The following is a 20120-nucleotide window of genomic DNA, read 5'->3' as shown; positions in this document are numbered from 1 at the left end:
AGGATTTATGTGACACATAAGCAAACCGACTTTATACATGTGGCTTCAGTAAAACTTTAATGTTACATCAAAATAAAAGAGCACTTTAGGTTTGACAATTAGTGTATTTACATAAATACTTTTTTTTTAGTCATAAACATGAGTACCAGGTAAAAAACATCTTCCTGTTTTTCCTTTACAACACGTTGAGGACGTCTGCAGTCTGGTGCTCCAGCAGGGAGTAGCGGTTCTGCTCCTCAGCAGCAACCTTAATGGATGCCCCTTGACTGGGTGAGCGGCTGGAGAAGCCGGGTGGAGTCATGCCGCTTGGGTTCCTCTGTTCCCAAGTTGCGTTGGGGAGAGCGGGACTGCGCCGCCGGCCGTCCAGACCCAGATGTGTGCTGATCTGAGACGAACGAAGGCTCCTCATTTGGCCTCTAGCACGCATCTCATAGAGCTCCACTGAGGTTTTCTTGTACCTGGAGGAAATACGGGGTGATTAATTTCACTACTAAACTCAAGCGAGAGAGTGAAAACAGACCAGGTATGCGGCAGAAGGGAAAACATGAGCTTCATATCACATAAAGTTTATTGTGTTCATCTGGACGCTGAGATTTCAGACAGATAAATGTTTTTAGTCTGAGCTGACTGCACGTTTCCCCACTGCATAAACAGTATATTTACATAATTAATGATACTGGCACCACTGACTAACTAACAATGGGCTGTGAGGTCAGTGTGAAGTCAGTTTCATGATCATCCCAACCGGTCGCAGCAGATGGCCGCCCCTCCCTGAGCCTGGTTCTGCTGGAGGTTTCTTCCTGTTAAAAGGGAGTTTTTCCTTCCCACTGTCGCCAAAGTGCTTGCTCATAGGGGGTCATTTAATTATTGGGTTTTTCTCTGTATGTATTATTGTAGGGTCTACCTTAAAATATAAAGCGCCTTGCGGTGACTGTTGTGCGATTTGGCATTATATAAATAAAAACAAATTAAATCATTGAAATGCAGATTTTCCTTGTCCAGTATGGGGTGAACCTGTGACCTTGGCATTATTAGCACCACACTCTAACCATCTGAGCCAACCGGCTGGAATCCCTATGAGCAAAAATGTCCTAAGAAAATGTGCTCCATGCCATTACACCACCACTCCCAGGATGAATTGTTGATATAAAGCAGGATGAATCCATGTATTCATACTGTTTTCGTCAAATTCTAAACTGAAATAGACTCATCCGACCACGGAATATGTTTCCAGATATCTATCCGATTATTAAGTGATGACGTGACGAATCCTACTTCCGGGCCTAAAGTAGTCTGCATTTAATATGGCTTTTGTGTTGTTAACATGTTTAATGTTATGTATTTTCTTCTATTTAATCTCAAAAAGCTCCTAAAAACAGTCAGTGATCACTGTTGACCTCCCTCGGCTTTTATTACCGCTAATCATTTATTTAAGCTCAGTTTTTAAAACCTTACGATGTAACTACAGCCCAGCCCATGCAGCAGTATATGAATGACTAACCTCGTATTGTGGATGGATTATCTCAGTTGTTCTCCTGGCTGAAGTTTGGTCCTTTTACAGCATCCTGCCATGCGATTACATTTGTTCCTGACCACTGAGAACCCTCACGTTAACTTTTATCGAGTGGAAAAAAAGTTAGCTTGTTTATATTATGCTAACATAGCTGTGTCGCTAGCGGTCACGTAGCACATCATTATATACCAGCTAGCCAAACTTCAGTAACCCTACAAACGTCACTGCTGTTTAGTTTTCTGTCTTCATTTATGTTGGAAGTGATAAGAAAGCTGTACATTTTAATTTGTTTCCAAAACCCCGCAGTCAGGACATGCTATATTGTATTTAGATGGAAGCTAGCGAGCTAACTTCCTGCTAACTTCTAACTCCGTTAAATGTCATAAATTCCGTTTTCATGGATGCCTGGATGTTAAACTCAGTTGTTACACCTGGTAGAGCAGAACGCTGATAATTTTATTAAAGATGAAAGACTTAAGACAGTGTTTTAACTCTCAGTAATGCCACAGTGATCATTTGATATATGGACCTGCAGCATAGTTTAGGCCCAGACACGGCTAGTGACGTCAGACTGAACAATCGGATTGTCCAATTTTGGTGAGCCCCCGTGATGCACGATGTATCATCTTAATTTCCCTCACAGGGGTCATTCAGGCACCACCAACAGGTCTGATTTAAATTGTGGCTGCTTTGTCCTGCTGTTTCCTCCCTAATCTTTAATATAAGTGTAGATAATGTAAACGCAGATGGACTCACATTTTCAGCAGTAAAGAAGACAGGACCACTGAAACTGATGAGGCGGCCATTGCAGCTGAGCCCATCCAGGGTTGGAGCACCAGGCCAACGGGCATGAACACACCTACGACCAACAGTTCACATTTGAGAAAGAGGCACCTCAATGTCATCCACAATGTGCCAGGATAAGAATAATTTCTGTTTTCATTTTGGATTTTGGTTTCCCAAAATATCGAGCTTGCACGTTCACCTTGACTAGAGTCCGTTATTGGTTCAGGATTTTACTGTAGCTCTCACCTGCAGCAATTGGTATTCCAACAAGATTGTAGAAAAGAGCAAAGACAAAGTTGATCCTTATCCGACGCACCGTCTTCTTGGACAGCTCGATGCTGGCCACCACATCTAGCAGGTCGTTCTGCAGAGCGCAAAAAGTTTCAAGTGAGACAGTTTAAACGAGCCAATGTATCTGCACACAGACTATCTGCCACCTACTCGGATCAAGACAATGTCAGCCGCCTCAATAGCCACATCGGTGCCTGTCCCGATTGCGATGCCGACGTCGGCACGGGCGAGGGCGGGGGAGTCGTTCACGCCATCTCCCACCATGGCCACCCGCAGGCCTCGTTTCTGCAGCTCCTGGACTTTTGCCACCTTGTGTGATGGCAGCACTTCTGCAAATACCTTTCTGATCCCCACCTGCAGCCAATCAAACGCTTTGATTACATGTTAAACATTAAGGTAGATTTTAAGAGTGTGCAAGTGTTACCTGAGCTGCTATGGCTTTAGCTGTGCGCCTGTTGTCTCCCGTCATCATCACCACCTCAATGCCCATAGTGTTCAGTGTATGCACTGCTAATGCTGACTCTGCTTTCACTGTGTCTGCGATGGCTAACATTGCACACAAAACACCTACACACACACACACACACACACACACACACACACACACACACACACACACACACACACACACACAGCATAAGATGAAGTTTAAATGTGGCACTAAAGCCACAAAGAAAACCTTGATTTCCCCTCACCATCTATAGCCACCAGTATGGCTGTCTGCCCTTTGGTTTCGTGGCTCGACATCGCGGCATCCACATCTGCTCCTATGTGGTGGCCATTCCTCCTCATCCACTCTCTGTTTCCAATCAGGACAGAATAAAACAGCCCTTCAGCTGGAAACAGAAGAATGTGATTAAAAACAATGACTGCTTACAGTTACACCTCACTAGCACCAGGTTGGACGCTCTTTGCCTTCAGAACTGCCGTGATTCTTCATGGCATAGATTCAACAAGTTGCTGAATGGTACTCTTTGTGGTCTTCTGCTGCTTTTGAGATTGTCTTCTGCATACCTTGGTTGTAACGAGTGATTATTTGAGTTATTATTGCCTTCGTCTAACTAAGTGAATAATTTCCCCTTTTCAGACCATTCTCTGTAAACCTTAAATATGGTGATGTGGGAAATATCTGAAAAACTCAGACCAAAAATCATGCCACATTCAAAGTCACTTAATCACTTCCAAACTCTGATGCTCAATTTGAACTTCAGCAGGTCACTTGTTAACATCGCTGCCAACTGAACATGCATAGCTTGAAAAAACAAAACAAAAAAAGCCAGTGTCTGGTATCTACAAAGAACTCTTCCTTCTGTGGCCAGTATGGGGCTTGAACCTATGACCTTGGCATTATTAGCACCACGCTCTGACTAGCTGAGCTAACTGGCCTACACAGTCTGAAAAGTTGCTCTTGGAGCCCGGGTGGATGATCACAGCAGTTTCCTGAGGGGTTTAACACTGTCTATTAATTTTAATTAATAGACAAATGCTTCACTACTATAAACGTCAATAGAATATTCTGGTATCTGTACTTGAGTCGTTTGTTTCTGACAACTCCCTACATTAAAAAATATATCTGTACTTTATACTCCTTACATTTTCAAAAGGGGTCCATGAATTTATACTTGGGGGTGAAACATTTCTTTAAGTGGCTGGTTATTACAAATTACCTGACAACTATACACTGTGTAAGATAAAGACAGTATAAACAGTATAGTGTCAGTGTAGAGGATGGACATTAGCCATGATAGCTGTGAAACATCTGCTGACATCTTGTTGAATTCAGTTATGTGCATCCACAAAGAGCAGCAGGTCAGCTGATCACAGCCTGTACACTAAGAAAATCTACTGAAGCTCATATTAGAAATTATTGTGAGTTGTGATTCTATTCCCCACACTGAGCCACTACAACCAATTTCAGGTTTCCCCACCTGCTAAATCCCGGTGCAATCCTTGACTGTTCTCATTTTCCTGTTTATGTGTGGAGCGAAAGGCACCCTCTACAATGTAGGCAACAGAAAAAGGTTTTGTTTTTTTCATTCACTTTCACTGCAGGGGACCTACATAGCAGATCACACTGAGTACATTCATTTAAATTTAAATTCAAATAATTTTTGAATTCTTGTGTACTAATGTTATTTTATTATTATATTAACACAGCACAAGGTTCAGTTACCTCTGTACAAAAGTGGTTAATAGACTACTTTTTACTTTTGTACTTTTAGTACATTTCAGAGCCTGTACTTTTATACTTTTACTTGAGTAATAAAGTTGCTTTAGTACTTCAACTTTTACTGGAGTATTTTTAACCCAGGTATTTGTACTTCTACTTAACTAAAAAAATCTGTACTTTTGCCACCTCTGCTTTGAATAAAGTTTACAGTTACAGTTTTTTTCTGACCTGCAGAGGTGGACTCTCCTGCAGGCAGCATGCTGCTTTCTTCAATAGTAGCCCCCGGCAGCAGGAATCCCTCCTCGCTCGGCTGCAGCAGCAGATGTTCCACGCTGGACACCCGGCAGCTGATCCCACAGCCGGGCACGGCCTGGAAGTCCTGGCAGCACCCGAGGACATCGGAGCCCAGCTCCTGTCAGAAAGTTGATAGAAAGTCAGTAAAGTTTTCTCCTGAACAAAAAGGCAGGCATAAATAGACCTCTCACCTGTTTGCAGTGTTTGGCAACTGCTATGCCTAGCGGGTGCTCGCTGCTGGCCTCGGCGGTACCCACCACTGCCAGGATCTTCCTCAGGGGCATGCGGGCCACTTCCCACAACACCAGGACTCGAGTCACCCGCGGCACGCCGTTTGTAATAGTGCCAGTTTTATCAAACATCACCACACTGATCTGATTGAGACACATAGAGGTCAGTGTCAGGTTTAAAAGGGTTTCTAAGAGGTGCTTTATTACACTCTGAGCACTGCACTCTAAACATTCCTTCTCAAGATTACTTGATATTATTATTTATCTGATTTTTATAATGTATTTATTTACTTGTTTTTTGTTTTTTTTATTTATAACATATTTGATCTCTGGTTGGAGGGGCCCATTTCTGCCTCAGGCCCCAACAGATGCTAGAGTCGCCCCTGGCTGTAATCAAGCAGCAATGCCACATGGTGTCACCAGTTAATTAGAATAGAGGCCGACGCAAATATTAAAGTGAAATGTTACATTTCTGTGGTTGTTCCAGCTCTTTTCTCTTTCATTTATTCGCTCATTACAGACATATTTTCTTTCTACCCGCCTCAGTGTTTCTGCAGTTTTTTAAAAAAAGCATTAAATGAATCGTAAGGGTCTCGCCTTATGTGCCATCTCCAGCGGCTCGCCTCCTTTAATGAGGATGCCATTCTGAGCGCCGACCCCCGTGCCAACCATGACCGCCGTCGGAGTTGCCAGCCCCAGAGAGCAGGGGCAGGCGATGGAGAGAACGGTGATGGACGCCTGGAAGGCGAAGCGGACGATGACCTCTGCCTTGGAGATGCTCTGGTTGTAACCCTTTGAGGAGGAGAGTGGTGTGATCAGGCTACAGCTGTTTTTATTCACACACAAGTCGTCTGCATGTACACTTACCGGGAAGTTCTCCTTCACAATGTCGAAGTTGACAAAGCCAATGGCCAGCCACACTATCAGTGTTAACAGGGACACGATAACAATGAAGGGCACGAAGTAGCCACTGAGTCTATCTGCAAACTGCTGGATGGGGGCCTGAGGAGGAGAAGGGAAAGCAAAATGAGTCTTTATTCTCTTTGTTTTATTCATTCTAGTAACTTTTCCTAAGAGCTTTTCTTGTTTGTATGTAGTGCATAAAGCCCTTTTTTGTATTATACATGCAGAAATTATTTGAAGGAGTTACCGTAGTTTTCGGGTCATAAGCCGCTACTTTTTTCCCCACACTGTGAACATTGCAGCTTATACTGACATGCGGCTAATGCATATTTTTTTTCATGCGGCCAAAAACATTTTGCCTGGTAACAGTAGACCAATAAAATTGATAAGTAGTATATATACAGTATATATTTTTACCGGTGGTTAAGAGACGTTTTAATGTTGTTTGTGCACTGTTCCGTAAAAAAACCATAAGCAACGTAATTTCTGTGTTACTGATACATATGTATACTTAAAGGTAGCCGTGTTACAGGCGCTGGTGGAGGAAAAAAAGCATTTGCAGTATGTATTTTTGTATGTTACCATAACGTTTATGTTACCATGTTTATGTTACCTTACGGATTAAATTAAACGTTAAAAATCCTCACGTGTAATATTCTGTGTAAATATCTCATATTACAAGTGAAACGCATACGGCTTAAAATCCGGTGCGGCCTGTACAAGTACAAAATTGATTTTCTTTCTAAAATTAGAGCATGTGGCTTTTAATCAGGTGCGCTCTGTAGTCCGGGAATTACGGTACATTAAGAACAGTGAGTGACCTTTAAAGGCAGCAAGTGGCCAGTATGGGGGTTGAACCCATGACCTTAACGTTATTAGCAACACAGTCTAATCAGCTGAGCTAATTGGGCAACTGGAAGACAAAGCAAAACGTCTAAATGTGGAAAAGTCTAAATGACAAAGGAATCCAAAATTTTTATCCTTACTTATTCAAGCAGAACCAGGGGCAAAATACAACATAGTTTAGTGTTAACAGTCTCTTTTTGTGAACAGTCTCTTTTGAGTGTCTACAGTGTCTGCACACCACGGTAGCAGTAAGCACTGCCTTCATCATAACTACACTGTAAAAACTCAGCAACAAGAACTTTTCAACCATGCAGGACTTCCAGCCCTCCAAGAGCAGGTTCTTTATGGAACTTTATGCATTTGCCATGCTGTCCACATGACAGCCAATCGTATTACAGTAAATTTATCACTGTTAGACAACCATACGAACTTTAACGTGACCTTGGTTTCTTGGTTCATCTCTTGAGTTGGGAGCCTGTTTATGCTTGAATGATTCCTAGTAGAGTGTTAAGTGGCTTAACAAACAAAAATAATAAATTAAAAATTTCCTTTAAAAATGCTCAGATACAAGGACTGGACTGAAAATGAGTCCAAAGAAACAGTTTAAAGAGCTTCAGAAAGCTGGAGAACTATTGCTCAAGAAAGTCTGTAAGCTATTAAGGGACTGCTGCAAATATTCCATTTGTGTCATCCGATCATATAAAAACAGTCCAAAATGCGGCAGCCCGCCTCCTGACTGGTACCAGGAAATTCTGCTCTATTACTCCTGTTCTAGCTGGTTTGCACTGGCTGCCCATTAAGTACCGTATTCAATTTAAAATATTACTCCTTACATTCAAAACTATTAATAAATTAGCACCAAGTTATCTTAGTGAACTTCTCAGGCCACATACTCCTGTTAGAACACTTAGATCTGCTACTCAACTACTTCTGGCGCAACCTAGATCTCAGCAGAAGTCTTGGGGTGACCGTGCGTTTGCTCTGGCTGCCCCGGTACTGTGGAATAACCTCCCTCTCACTATCCGCGCCTCTGATTCTGTTGCATTGTTTAAATCACGACTAAAGACCCACTTGTTCAATCTTTCCTTTCCTTCTAGTTAACATTTGACTTGTGATTTTACACTATGCACTTTTATGCTCATTTAATTCCTTGTTTGTTCTGTATCTGCTGCTTCTCCTATGTATCAGTGACAGTTATCTGCTTGCATACCTAGTACTTGCTTTGGTCCTATTTTTACTTCTATTATCTTCCTTTTATTCTCTATGTTACTTGTTAAGCACCTTGGTATAAGCTTGGTTTTAAGTGTGCTTTATAAATAAAGTTTATTATCATTGTCATTATTATTAAACACATGTGAGTAACCTTATAGTTTAAAATTGTGATTTTTATAGCTTACCTTAGAGGTCTGTGCCTCTTCGACCAGTTTGACTATTTGTGACAGTGTTGTTTCAGTACCGACATGAGTGGCCTCCACCAGAAGGGCACCGTGAGCGTTAATGGAGCCGGCAATCACCAAACTGCCCACCTTCTTACTAACGGGCATTGGCTCACCTGACAGAAAGAGAGGAAAAAAATTGCAACAAGTGACTAAATGATGGTGTCACAGTCATCTTCTGCCTTTTGTGTAACTGTGGTTTGTTTCTGCTCCAGAGGTCCTTTCAGAGGCTCAACTGCTCAACCACTCTGTTGGATCACTGGCTTTCACCCCTTCTTCTTCACCCACCAATCACCCACCAGCTGTAATTAAGAACTGGCTTTCTCGAGCACTCTTGCTTGTTACAGCAGTCCAAAGTTGTGGCCTCAGACTCATGAAATTTTGATATTTCTGATTAATTTCCCTTTATCTTTTTATGTCAGTATTCTTAGTTATTTTCTTTTCTAGTTCTGGTTCCTAATAAATTGGTATAAAATCAGATTCTTTGATTTTCAATAGGTTGAATCTAAAAAATGCCAGATGATTCTTTTTATTAAAATGAATGTTTTTTTCAAACCTGCATGCAAAAAATTTTTTACCTACACAAACCAGACATCTCTGATTACATTTATAAGACTTTATAACTTAATTACACAAATGTAACCTCTGGGACTAAAGATCTGCAATGCATGCCACTTGTTCTGCCACACAGAGACGGAAAACTCACAGAAATTAATTCTAAATTTGGCTTAAGATGCCTGAAATCCACATTCAAAGCCAAGGATTCGCATCATTCACTCCCTCCTACCTGTAATCAAGGACTCATCTGCCATGGAGCTCCCTTCAATCACTTTCCCATCGACTGGGAACTTCCCTCCAGGGACAACCTTCACAATATCGCCCCTCTGAACAAGCTCCACCAGCACCTGCTCCTCACTGAGGCATAAAAATATTTTTACAGACACACACGTCATGTACCACAGAGGTGATGGTTTTATTTATTTATCTTACATGTCTCACCTGATGATGGATTTGTCAGATCCCAACGTGACCACAGTGGCATCGGTGGCTTGAAGTGACATTAATTTGGCCAAAGCCTCTGAGGTTTTACTCTAAGACAGTAGAAACAGCACAGGAGAATGTATCGTTACAGTCTTAAAACAAAGATGTACTGCACTAATGGTATGACCTCATACACTCTCCTGTCTACTAAGTATGAGCGTTTTGAATTGCTACAGTCACATGGTTGTATAGTTACCGCGGAAATGTGAGAATTTGTATGTATCTAGGTTATATCTGCATAAAGTAATTTTGCAAGAAAAATCTGTGTTCCCAGATTTTCACAAGTGTGCCGCTGAGATGGCGACAGAAGAAAGTTCATGCTCTCCTGCTGGTAAATATGCGTATAATGAATGGGCCTTCTCTCACTGGTGTTAAAACACCTGCTGCTAGTGTCCCACCACAAAGACAGGAAATTAATCTACAGCATTTCATTTCTGAGACGGCTCATATAACAATGTTTTAGCTTCTTTGTGTTTTTGTCCAAGCCAGAGTACAGAAGCTTATGATGAATCAGTTAGTAATAATTTCACATATGCAGATGTAAGTTCATGAGGAAAAAACAGCACAAGAGAAAACCTGGCAAAAATGTGGGGAAAAATGAGAAATTTAGCAGAAAAACATGAAGATTTATTTGTCAATTTATGATCTGTCACATTTGTAAGAACAAAATTTAAATTAATGACTAATTTTTTTTTTCAAAATATAAATAAATATCAAACTTTATGATAAAGATGTCAAATTTATAGAGGGGGGAAACCTTTTAAAATCTGAGGGAAAAAAACAATCGAAACAATTGTCAATTTTCACTGGCCAACTCTCGGGGAAAAAAAAGAAAATCTATTAGTAAAACACCTGTAAAATTTGCCAAAGCTTTACAAAAATAAATAAATAAATACATTTAAAAGTAAAACACTGGCAAGAGTGAAAGTTAAAGTTAACAATCAGCAAATTTCCCATAAAAATAGCAAATTTGTGAGAAAATACTGTCAAGTTTATAAGGACAAAATTGTATAAGAAATAAACTGTTAACATTTAAAGGACAATTGTCAAACTTGGATAAACTTTATGAGAACACAGTGTCGGAGATCCTGGCACAATTCTGTGCTGGGACTTTTAGATGTCTGAAACTCACGTAATGCAATGGTTGCAACAAAAATCTGTCAAAATTACTAGAAAAAAATATTAACATTGCAAAGAAAAACTAATTAGGAGAATGATACATTTGGCAAAATTTTCAAAACTTATTTTGAAAAGAGCATCAAAATAGCAAGAAAAAAAGATTTATAACAAAAACATGGCAAATTTACTAGAAATTGCAAATTTCGAAGAAAAAACGAAAAATTCACAGGAAAGAATAGAAAATTTACAAGTAAAATACTGGCGAACTTAAAAGAAAAGATTGGTAACCAGCGGGTGAGGTCATGGTGGCTAGCCATCATCAGAAGCCAGTGAAGTACTAATAGTAAATAGTAATAACTCTGTTACAGCTATTATTTGAGTACTGCACAAGATAATAAAAACCATGCACTGCAGATATAAAATGCAAGCAACTTCATCATCAAATTGAATGCAGTCCTGTGATTGTGATGTAGCATCAGCTGATGTTCAGTTAATCATTGTCTAGCACAATAAAAACATCAGCCCTCTGAAGAGTCATTAAAATATGGCAATAAAAGCCTGGAGAAAAAACAAACATGCTGCCTAATGCAAACAGTGCAAGTTTGAATTAGGTCATATATAAGCAACTGTAGTGAGCTGATTCCAAGAATCAGCAGTGATTTGACAGTTTATAGTTTCCTAGAATTAGGCCTCATCAGTGTTGGGACTAACGCGTTATTAAGTAACGCGTTACAGTAACTAAGTTATTATTGTGGTAACGAGCACGGTAACTAGTTATTATGCCAAAACCGGGAACGCGTTACTCGTTACTGGGATTTAGATAGGCTCGTTATTCGTTACTTCGTGTGGTGGCTTCCGCGGAGCTTCCACAGATTCAATAACATTAGCAAGTGGTGGAAGCCAGCACAGGTGGATTAAGGAAAAGGGAGGCAAGAGGAGAGACCCAAAGCGGCCGCTGGTCCGAGTGTCAGGTGAACTGAACTTCAGGTAAGAAGTTATAACCTGCAGTCCATCTGGGTCAGATATGAACCAAGTTTAGGTGGAGTTTATTTTCGTTATGCTGACTTTTTCGTACTGCGTGCTAGCTAGCATGACGGAGTTTCTATACAGCTGGGTGGGTGCTATGAAGTTAATGATGTTGAACTTTATTTTGTTCATAAGGTTAATTAATAGAGTTGCCAACCGTCCGTAAAAAACGGAATCGTCTCGTATTCAGAGAAAATATCATGCGTTTCGTATTGAGGTGGAAAGGAACACAGTTTGTGTTTCAGCTACAATGAAAAAGACACAAAGCTGGAGTTACTCTGTGTCTTTGCTGCACAGCTGCCTCTTCTTCTCTCATCCTCTCACCCTCCCTCTCCTGTTTCTACTTCAATCATGAAACTGATCAATGATCAGCTGATGGCTTTTCTCTCTTGTTTATTTATCGCCCACTTTGCGCCAGAAAGAGGAAACCAGCTGATGTCGCGTTAAACAACAGCAGCACTTTTAAGCTTGATCAGCTGTTGTTAGAATTTATTTAATATTAATTTCTAGTATCAGCTGATGTTTGCTGGAGCCACAGCTGTAAACCTGCTGGTCATGATATCGGTTTGGTTATATGGTGAGAGGGAAACATGAAGATGAAACCATGAGATGTCCTTACTGAATCATCAGAGCTGTGATGGAGAAACAGGTTTACCTTTTAGGTGACATGAATGAGTTGAAGGGAAGTTATGAACTGTTCCTGAGAGACAAATAACACCAGGATCTTTTTCTAAGTAGCTGACAGCTGGTAACTGTGCAGGGGCGGGTCTAGCAAAGTGTTGCCAGGGGTCCATGTAGGGCATTAAAAGGGAAAGGGGGGCACAAGGAAATACTTTCTTATTCTCATTTAAAATGTCTCACTTTTAAAAAAATAATTATCTGAGTCTTGCAACAAACAATTGATAGATTGATACATATGTACCATCAGAACAGTGTACATCACTGTCACAACAGTGTTTATTTTCATTCAAAGGTTTTATGATTTTTCCTATAATGGTGGGCCGGTCTCTAGTCAAAATGCCCGGGACGATTTTTTTTTTGTCCCAGTCCAGCTCTGTATGCAGCTCATCTTCAGTCTGGTGTTACCTACATCTTCCTATTCAGAAGGCAGAATTTCCGAGTTCTGAGTACAATCGAAAGCACCACGACTGCAGTTTTTGTGTTGGATGTAAAAAGCAGGCTAGGATAGAATCAGGCGTGGGATTTCTCTCGTAGAAATGTGCACATTATTTTTTCCTTTCTATTGGTAGGTGGCACAGTGCACTTGTGGCAAGTAAGCAAGCTAGAAGACTGGCAATCTTGCTGGGTATCCAGTTATGGAAGCAACACATTAACAAGAGAATTCTGAGTAAAACCAAAGTTACTTTTCCTAGTAACTAGTTACTCTGAAAGTAACGAGTAACTTGAAGTAACTGAGTTACTTTTGATAGAAGTAACTAGTAATGTAACTAAGTTACTAATTTAAAGTAACTTACCCAACACTGGGCCTCATAAACCTGTTTTTATTTTTATTTTACCTTTGCGATGTGTTCCAGCCATCGTCCCAAAGCGATGAACACAAAGAGCATGGGTGGAGTGTCGAAAAAGGTCACAGGGCTCTGGCTGGCCTGCTCCGCCATGGCCACGATGAGGACCACGCAGGAATAGATGTAGGCAATGGAGGTGGCTAACACAATTAGCACATCCATGTTGGCAGTGCGATGTTTTAGCGAACGGTAGGCCTGAATGTAAAAGTATCGACCTCCAAAGATCTGCATCAAGGAAGACACAAGGATCCAGTGAGGGGAAGGATTCATGCTCCACCGTGAGTCATACACTTTTACCATCCTTAGCAAAGAAAACGCACTCATGTGTGATTAAAGGTTTAGCTCAGATTGTGCTTCCTCACCTGGACAGGTGTGCAGAGCACAAAGAAAAGCAGGTTAAGGATGGAGAGGCCCGGAAGTACATTGTGCTCGGTTGGCATGGAGCCCCCGTGTTCTTGGTGCAGGTTGTCCATCACCATCATGTAGATCATGAGACCCATCACAGGCAAGCCAAAGACCAGGCTCAACAGAAATGAGTTCTTCCACCTGCAAAAACCAGGCAGACATGTCTATTGTGAAAAAAACATTCATCCTTTGCACTGATTTCTTGTACTGCTAGTCATTTTTATGGAAAAATTTAGCGGTAAGCTAATAATCTGACGCCTTTTTTAGCTGCACATGTTCCCCTGGTGGCCAAACGGAGAAGGGCCGGTAATTTCAAATTGCCTGACAACTGTATACAGTCTAGTATGGTGACAGTGTAGGGGATGGAAAATCAGTCATGATAGCTGTGAAAAATCTGCTGACATCTTGTTGAATTCAGTGTTCTAAATTCACAAAGAGCAGCAAGTCAGCTGAACGCAGCCTGTACACTAAGAAAATCTAGTTTTACCACCTCTGGTCTTGCACCTCTCATATATAGCTAAGAGCAGAAACAGTCCATCTGTATGACATTTAAGGAAAAGTGAAAGTTGGTACAAGTACTAATTAATAGAAATGTTAACTCTGACCTAAATCTAAAAAGCCTTTTCCAGTAGTGAAAGAAAGTGTAGTGAGGGATTGTGGGTTTAAGCATGACCTGGGGTATATATAGATCAAAACCACCATGTGCTGGTTATAACTCTCCACCTGTCAATGGCATACTCTCAGGGTTTAATTGTTAGAAAATTGTTAATTGTTAAAAAGTTAGCATCCATTTAAAAATAAGAACTGTAAACCAGATACTTGCTGTCGAATTTCTTCTTTGTGATCGAGGTTGTTTTTGAAGCCCGCCTGCTCCAGCCTGGCCTCAAATCCAAGACCCTGAAATGAGGAGAAACTCCAAGGTGTGAAATTGCATGTGTAAAAAAAATTGTAGGTTTAAGATGGCTTTTAAAAGTCCTGTGATAAACACCTGGATGATCTTGATAATATCCCGAGGTCCGAGCACCTCTGGGTCAAACTCAACCTGAGCTTTGTTGGTTGCCAGTGCGACCGAAGCCATGAGGATCCCTCTGGTTAAGTTGAGCTTGGACTCGATGTTGTGGACACATGATGCGCACGTCATGCCTGTTATCTGCATGTGAACTACATGTGATGTGGAATTTGCACAAAATTCTGCATTATATGGTGTCCCGCAGACTTACAGTGAGGTCCAGCTTTCCATGTGCTACTGCATTATCCTCAATCACTTTGGCACCAAAGCCCAAGTCTTTGATGAGCTCAGTCACTGCAGCAGCATCCAGGACATGTGAATCATACTTCACCTCCGCCTTACCGGCCATTAGCGACACCAACACTGAGAGGATTCCTGGTTAACAAACACAGTACACTTTATCAACAATCTTCATCTCAGTTCAAATGCCTCATCCCTGGAAGTCGCTCACCTCTGTGTTTGAGCAGGTTCCTCTCGATGTTGGACACACAGGAGGCACAGGTCATCCCCGTAATGCAGATGAAGCATTTCTGTGCTTTTATCTCAGGCGAACTTGCAGATGGTGCCTGTGAACCCGTCCCATTGCTGACTACAGGCCTGTTTGTCGACATGTCAGAAAGTCCAAAGCTTACAGGCTGGGACTTTTCATGACTCTGAACACTCTTTATAGGTTCTGAAAGGACAAAAAATATGGAGGCGCCATATAAGTTTGTAGCTCTACAGATTTATGAGGCTCAACTTAGAATCTTCAATCACCATAGTCCAACTAGAAATTTTAAAAACTCATCCTATTCTCTCCCTGAAGGGAGGGAGGATATAATCTCTTTCATTTATTTTTTTGTCTGTTTGTTAGCAGTGTGGCAACCAGAGTTTTCGAATTTTGTGTGATGGTAGATAGCAATAACCGATACCAATAACAGCTTGAGGTGATTTAATTTTCAAGAAAATCGGTCAAAGTCAAGGTCATACCAGATGCGAAAGTTAGTAAAATCTTTATATCACCCATAATTTTTCAGATTTCACAGCAATATACTAGGCCCTGGGGGACATGAGTACCTAGGTTGGCTAAGTATTTAACATTGACATTTATTGTTTAAGGTCAAAGTTGACCTTGGAAAAAACACTTCAAGGAATAATATCAAGTAATATATCCTGTGAAAAGGCCTGGAGAGGCATCACAGTGACGCCATAAAGTTTTGCAAAATCACACATGCATGAATATATCTTAAAATGTCAAACTTTCACAGCTTATAGAAGACAAGGGTCAACGGTCAGGTTCACACAAATTAGGAAAAAGCCTTATTTTCCATGGGTCATCTCCAAACTTTAAAGCAATAGGAACATAAGTTACTTGTTTGCTTGAACTCTTTAACCCTTGTGTGGTGTTCATATTTTTGTTACTCAGCCAGTGTTCATGGGTCTGGTGGACCCGCTAGAGTTTTGGCTTTCCAAATTAACACTATCAAACAATTTTATGTTAAATTACTCAACAGATGTTTACTTCATCCCAATTACAAGCCATATGAACAGCAAACATGGTTAATTTTTTCCCTTTACCTTTGTTAGATCACATTTATGAATCAATGTGCTTCTCGGTTTTTTTTGGGGTTGGTTTTTTCATAAAATGTTATAAAAAAATAAATCAGTTATAATCAAGTGGAGTGAGTGGAAAGACAACACATTTACACGTGAAGCAATATGTTTCACAACTAAATGGGATCAGCTGCTCATCAATGGTGACATTAGGCCCAGGTTTGTAAAACAGGGGGAGGTGGTGCACCCACTTATCCCACATTGTCCTGATGGCAGCTAGCTTGTCTCTCTGCCGTCGAGCTGGTCTGTCGTCTCAGTTATCAAAACGGATAATCCTGGAAATTTTGTGGAAGTTTTCCAGAGACATTGATGCACGGAAAGGTTCTTGCCAGTTTCTGCATCCCACAGGGATTCTGTGGATTCCCCTTCGGACCTGAAAACTCCTGCAAGAATAAGAACCCCAAAGTAGGCCTTTGGGGTTCTTAGATGAATTTGGTCCATCTCCTTCCACCTCTCTCCAAAAACACACCTTCCTTCTAGATTACTGCAATCCAGAATAATTTTCTGGATGGAATCTGGGATGAAAAGCTCAAATGAAGACTTGATGTCCTGCACATGAGTAACTGTCAGCCGTGTTGGCCCTGGCTTATCACAGTAACAGCTCTGCAGGGTGGCTCATTTCTTGGGCAAGAAGACCATTCAATTTCACCAGTTATTGACATCCATATTTCTTCACTTGCTGTCTGGTGGGCTTGTTCTGGTCCTGGAGCTGGCTGCAGATGGGGTACTCGTCTTCGTTTTGTTACTAAATGGTGCTCAACCTCATCCTCTTCTTCAAAGTCACTGTCAGACTCTGAATTTTCAGAAATGTAAAATGTTCTGAAACCTCTTTGTCAACATCATCATCCGAAGCCCCTCTCTCTTCCAAAATCAATTGGATGGCCCTCGCAGCAGATAATCTTTTGCCATCTTGATCAGTTGCGATAAAGAACCACACTGGCAAAGTCTTATTTATAGTATTATGCCCCTAATTTTCAGGTGGGACAGGGTATGAGAAAATAAAATTTGGATCCCTCAAGAAAGAGGGTAAAATGTGCGGGAATGTCAGAGCAGACGGTGTTGGTAGTTGAATTTTTAACAATGTTGCAACTTTGTGCGGGAGCAGGAGGGGAAGAAAACACTATCAGCAGCACCAGAAAGGAGGAAGACAGAGCGTGGGAACACAGGACCTACACTTTCAACACTTTTATTAGACCTGGGTCCAGTGGACCCGAACACCTTGTATGTAATGTAAATGCGTGGGGGGAGGTACAGTATGAGGTCATTGAAAATTAGTTCGGATTTATGTTCTTCACAGAAAATAAGCCAAAGCCAATGAATTTCAGGTTGAAAAAATAATTAATTGTTTCATTTTTCTTTTGAAAAAAAGTGAAAACGGGTCTCACAGACCCGAACACCATACAAGGGTTAAAACATTGTATGCCTTCACAGTGAAACAAATGGATTAATGGATTGGATAACATGGTAGGAACTAACAACTCGGTTGTCAGAGAACATCTGCAGGTGGCATGATTCCCTGTTGTACTGGAAATATATGGCGCACAAAGTAAACAGGAATGATTTTTGATTGTTTAACTCTCATATAGCTTCAAAGCACAGAATTGGAAACGAGCATGAATGGCATTTCTAAAGCAAGCTGGATTTATTTTATTTTTTTTACTTTAAGTCCACAATCTTCTCCCACACCTTCTGCTAAACAGATAATGCAGAAGAGAAAATAACCAAGCATTTGCTTAGTTTGAGAAATTTGGATAGACTTTTTTTTACAGCTCACTGGCATATGATATACAACCACATGATATATAACTTCTATCCCAATAAGAGGCCAATAGAGGCCAATAAAACCTGACACTGAGAGCTGAGCAAGATAAAGAGAAATTAAAGAATTTGTTCATAATCTGCCTGCATTAATCCCTCATCTTGGCAGGCTGTTTCTGCAATTAAAGCCCTGGTAAGGATAAGGGCTCTCAGAGTTTCACTGAGGAGTACAGTTGTCTGGTTCCCAGAGTAACCGTTGAGTTTCTGGTTTACTCTAAACAACATACCTCTTCTAAGAAACCCTTTAGATAGCATGCACACGATTTTACGGTTAATGGCAGACATTTTCTAAATGAAAGCAAACCCCTCCAAGGACATCAAACAATGGGTGCTTTTCTACCTCGGGTGTAAAAACTAGTTCAAAGATACTTGAGTTCCCAACTCACTCCTTGCCTGACAGAAATAGCAGATGAAGAGATGAGGTGCCACTGAGGCATGAGAGTTGTTTTTCATGTTCATCCCATTGGTCTGTGTATGCCTTTAATCAGTATTATTATTATTATTATTATTATTATTATTATTATTATTATTATTATTAGTTATAATATTGCATAAAATGTAGACTTTACTTTTTTACTTTTTACCTCTTGTTTCTGTCTTGCCCTGACACCTGAGATCAGCCAATACAGCAGTGGGCCATAACAAATTAAAAATTGGTCAGATGATCCAGCTGTGCTACTGTTCTTGCATCTCTGGTGAGAGGCACTGAGATTTGGGGAAATGATGTACAAACTCAGAAATGGAAAGATAGGGATAGGGAAAAAATGCACCAACCTGTGCCAAATTCTACCCAAAATAAATTAAAATGCACAACTTCTTGTCCAAGCCTGATCAGCTGGAGTCAAGCTAACACCTGCTACCATGTGAACTAATGGGTAAGGTATCTAGTTCCTGAGTGTTTGTGTCCCTTTATGTTGGAGAAGTTCTGGGATCTTTAGGTTGTGATCTGGACCAAGTGCTGCGGAGCTCAAGTAAGATGTTAAAGAAAAACAGGATGGCAAAAACAAATGCTAACTGTTCCCTGGATGTTCAGTCAGTTGTCACCCTCACTATTTATTAAGATTTGACACACTGAAAAAGAAAACTGAAATAATCCTAAAATAATATATTTTTTAAAAGCTTCATTAAGCAAACATTTATTTTTGTTACCTACCTTTAAGTGAGGCGTCAAAGCCCATGTCCTCAATAGCTGCCCTGAGCTGCTCTGGCTCTGTCAAATAGGGATCAAAGGTTATTGTTCCCTTTTCCACCTCCAGGGACACCGCTATGAACCGCACTCCAGTCATCTGAGAGATCCTCCCTTCTATTGTCTGCACACAAGAGCTGCAAGTCATCCCTCCAATCAAAATGGTTACAGTCTGGGTGGAGGCATCCACCTCCTTTTTCTGCCAGAAACTTAAATCTTCTACTGATGGGTCCTCAGATAACAAAGCAGTATCAAAGCCCATGTCCTCAATTTTGTCTCTCAGCTCTTCATGTGTGACTAGAAGAGGCTGAAAAACAATCAGCGCTGCTTTGTCCTGAAGAGACACCTGAATATGTGAAACCCCCTGCAGCTCCCCGATCTGTCCCTGAATGGACTGCACACAGGACTGGCAGTGCATACCATCCACCCTGATCTGCACCACAGACTCCACGCTGTATCCCAAGGTCTGTAGTTCCAGGGCGATCTCTTTGGTTGGAATAACTGAAGCATCATAGTCCACCTTGGCCAAACTGTTGGGTACAGACCATGTGACAGCAATTATTCCATTCAGGCTGCAGATTCTGGTTTGGATGATGTGGACCTCATGCTCAGAGGTGATCCGCTGAAGTTTAAAAGCTGCTCTTGAGGCAGCTTTAGGTGGAGGGCAGAGCTCAGTCTGGCTCCCATACTCGTAGGCCAGGTTTTCAAAGCCTTGTTTCTCAATGTCATGGTCATTCTCCTGGAAGGACAACAGAAGAGCATATCAATTCAGCATTTTTTTTATTTTTGGAAATGTAGGGACAATAATTATTACAATTTATCTTAAAATTACAATATCTTAGGTCATATTTTAAGAATAAAGGCCATCTTTACAGAATGCTATTATTAAGATATGTAGTAAGACAGAAGGATAAGATCCAGAAACCGT

General features: G+C 40.9%; 1 protein-coding gene across 2 annotated transcripts in view; it reads right to left on the bottom strand.

Moving 5' to 3' along the window:
• Positions 1 to 173: 173 nt before the first annotated feature.
• atp7b (ATPase copper transporting beta) overlaps positions 174 to 20120 on the bottom strand; it is a 31065-nt gene continuing 11118 nt past the window's right edge. For both annotated transcript variants that reach the window (XM_040051400.1, XM_040051401.1), the window contains exons 2-21: positions 19160 to 19931; positions 15047 to 15268; positions 14807 to 14970; positions 14575 to 14736; positions 14410 to 14483; positions 13544 to 13727; positions 13173 to 13406; positions 9469 to 9560; positions 9257 to 9384; positions 8431 to 8585; positions 6152 to 6286; positions 5882 to 6076; positions 5246 to 5428; positions 4989 to 5172; positions 3286 to 3426; positions 3015 to 3157; positions 2741 to 2944; positions 2546 to 2663; positions 2270 to 2372; positions 174 to 458 (exon numbers count right to left, since the gene is read on the bottom strand). In XM_040051400.1, the coding sequence (XP_039907334.1) occupies positions 176 to 458; positions 2270 to 2372; positions 2546 to 2663; positions 2741 to 2944; positions 3015 to 3157; positions 3286 to 3426; positions 4989 to 5172; positions 5246 to 5428; positions 5882 to 6076; positions 6152 to 6286; positions 8431 to 8585; positions 9257 to 9384; positions 9469 to 9560; positions 13173 to 13406; positions 13544 to 13727; positions 14410 to 14483; positions 14575 to 14736; positions 14807 to 14970; positions 15047 to 15268; positions 19160 to 19931 (3876 nt within the window). In that variant the 3' untranslated portion in view covers positions 174 to 175. The remainder of the gene's footprint in view (positions 459 to 2269; positions 2373 to 2545; positions 2664 to 2740; positions 2945 to 3014; positions 3158 to 3285; positions 3427 to 4988; positions 5173 to 5245; positions 5429 to 5881; positions 6077 to 6151; positions 6287 to 8430; positions 8586 to 9256; positions 9385 to 9468; positions 9561 to 13172; positions 13407 to 13543; positions 13728 to 14409; positions 14484 to 14574; positions 14737 to 14806; positions 14971 to 15046; positions 15269 to 19159; positions 19932 to 20120) is intronic.

The sequence above is a fragment of the Simochromis diagramma genome, unplaced genomic scaffold, assembly GCF_900408965.1.
Source record: "Simochromis diagramma unplaced genomic scaffold, fSimDia1.1 OVJJ01000107.1, whole genome shotgun sequence".
NCBI lineage: Eukaryota > Metazoa > Chordata > Actinopteri > Cichliformes > Cichlidae > Simochromis > Simochromis diagramma.
This window is presented reverse-complemented; position numbering and strand designations above follow the sequence as displayed.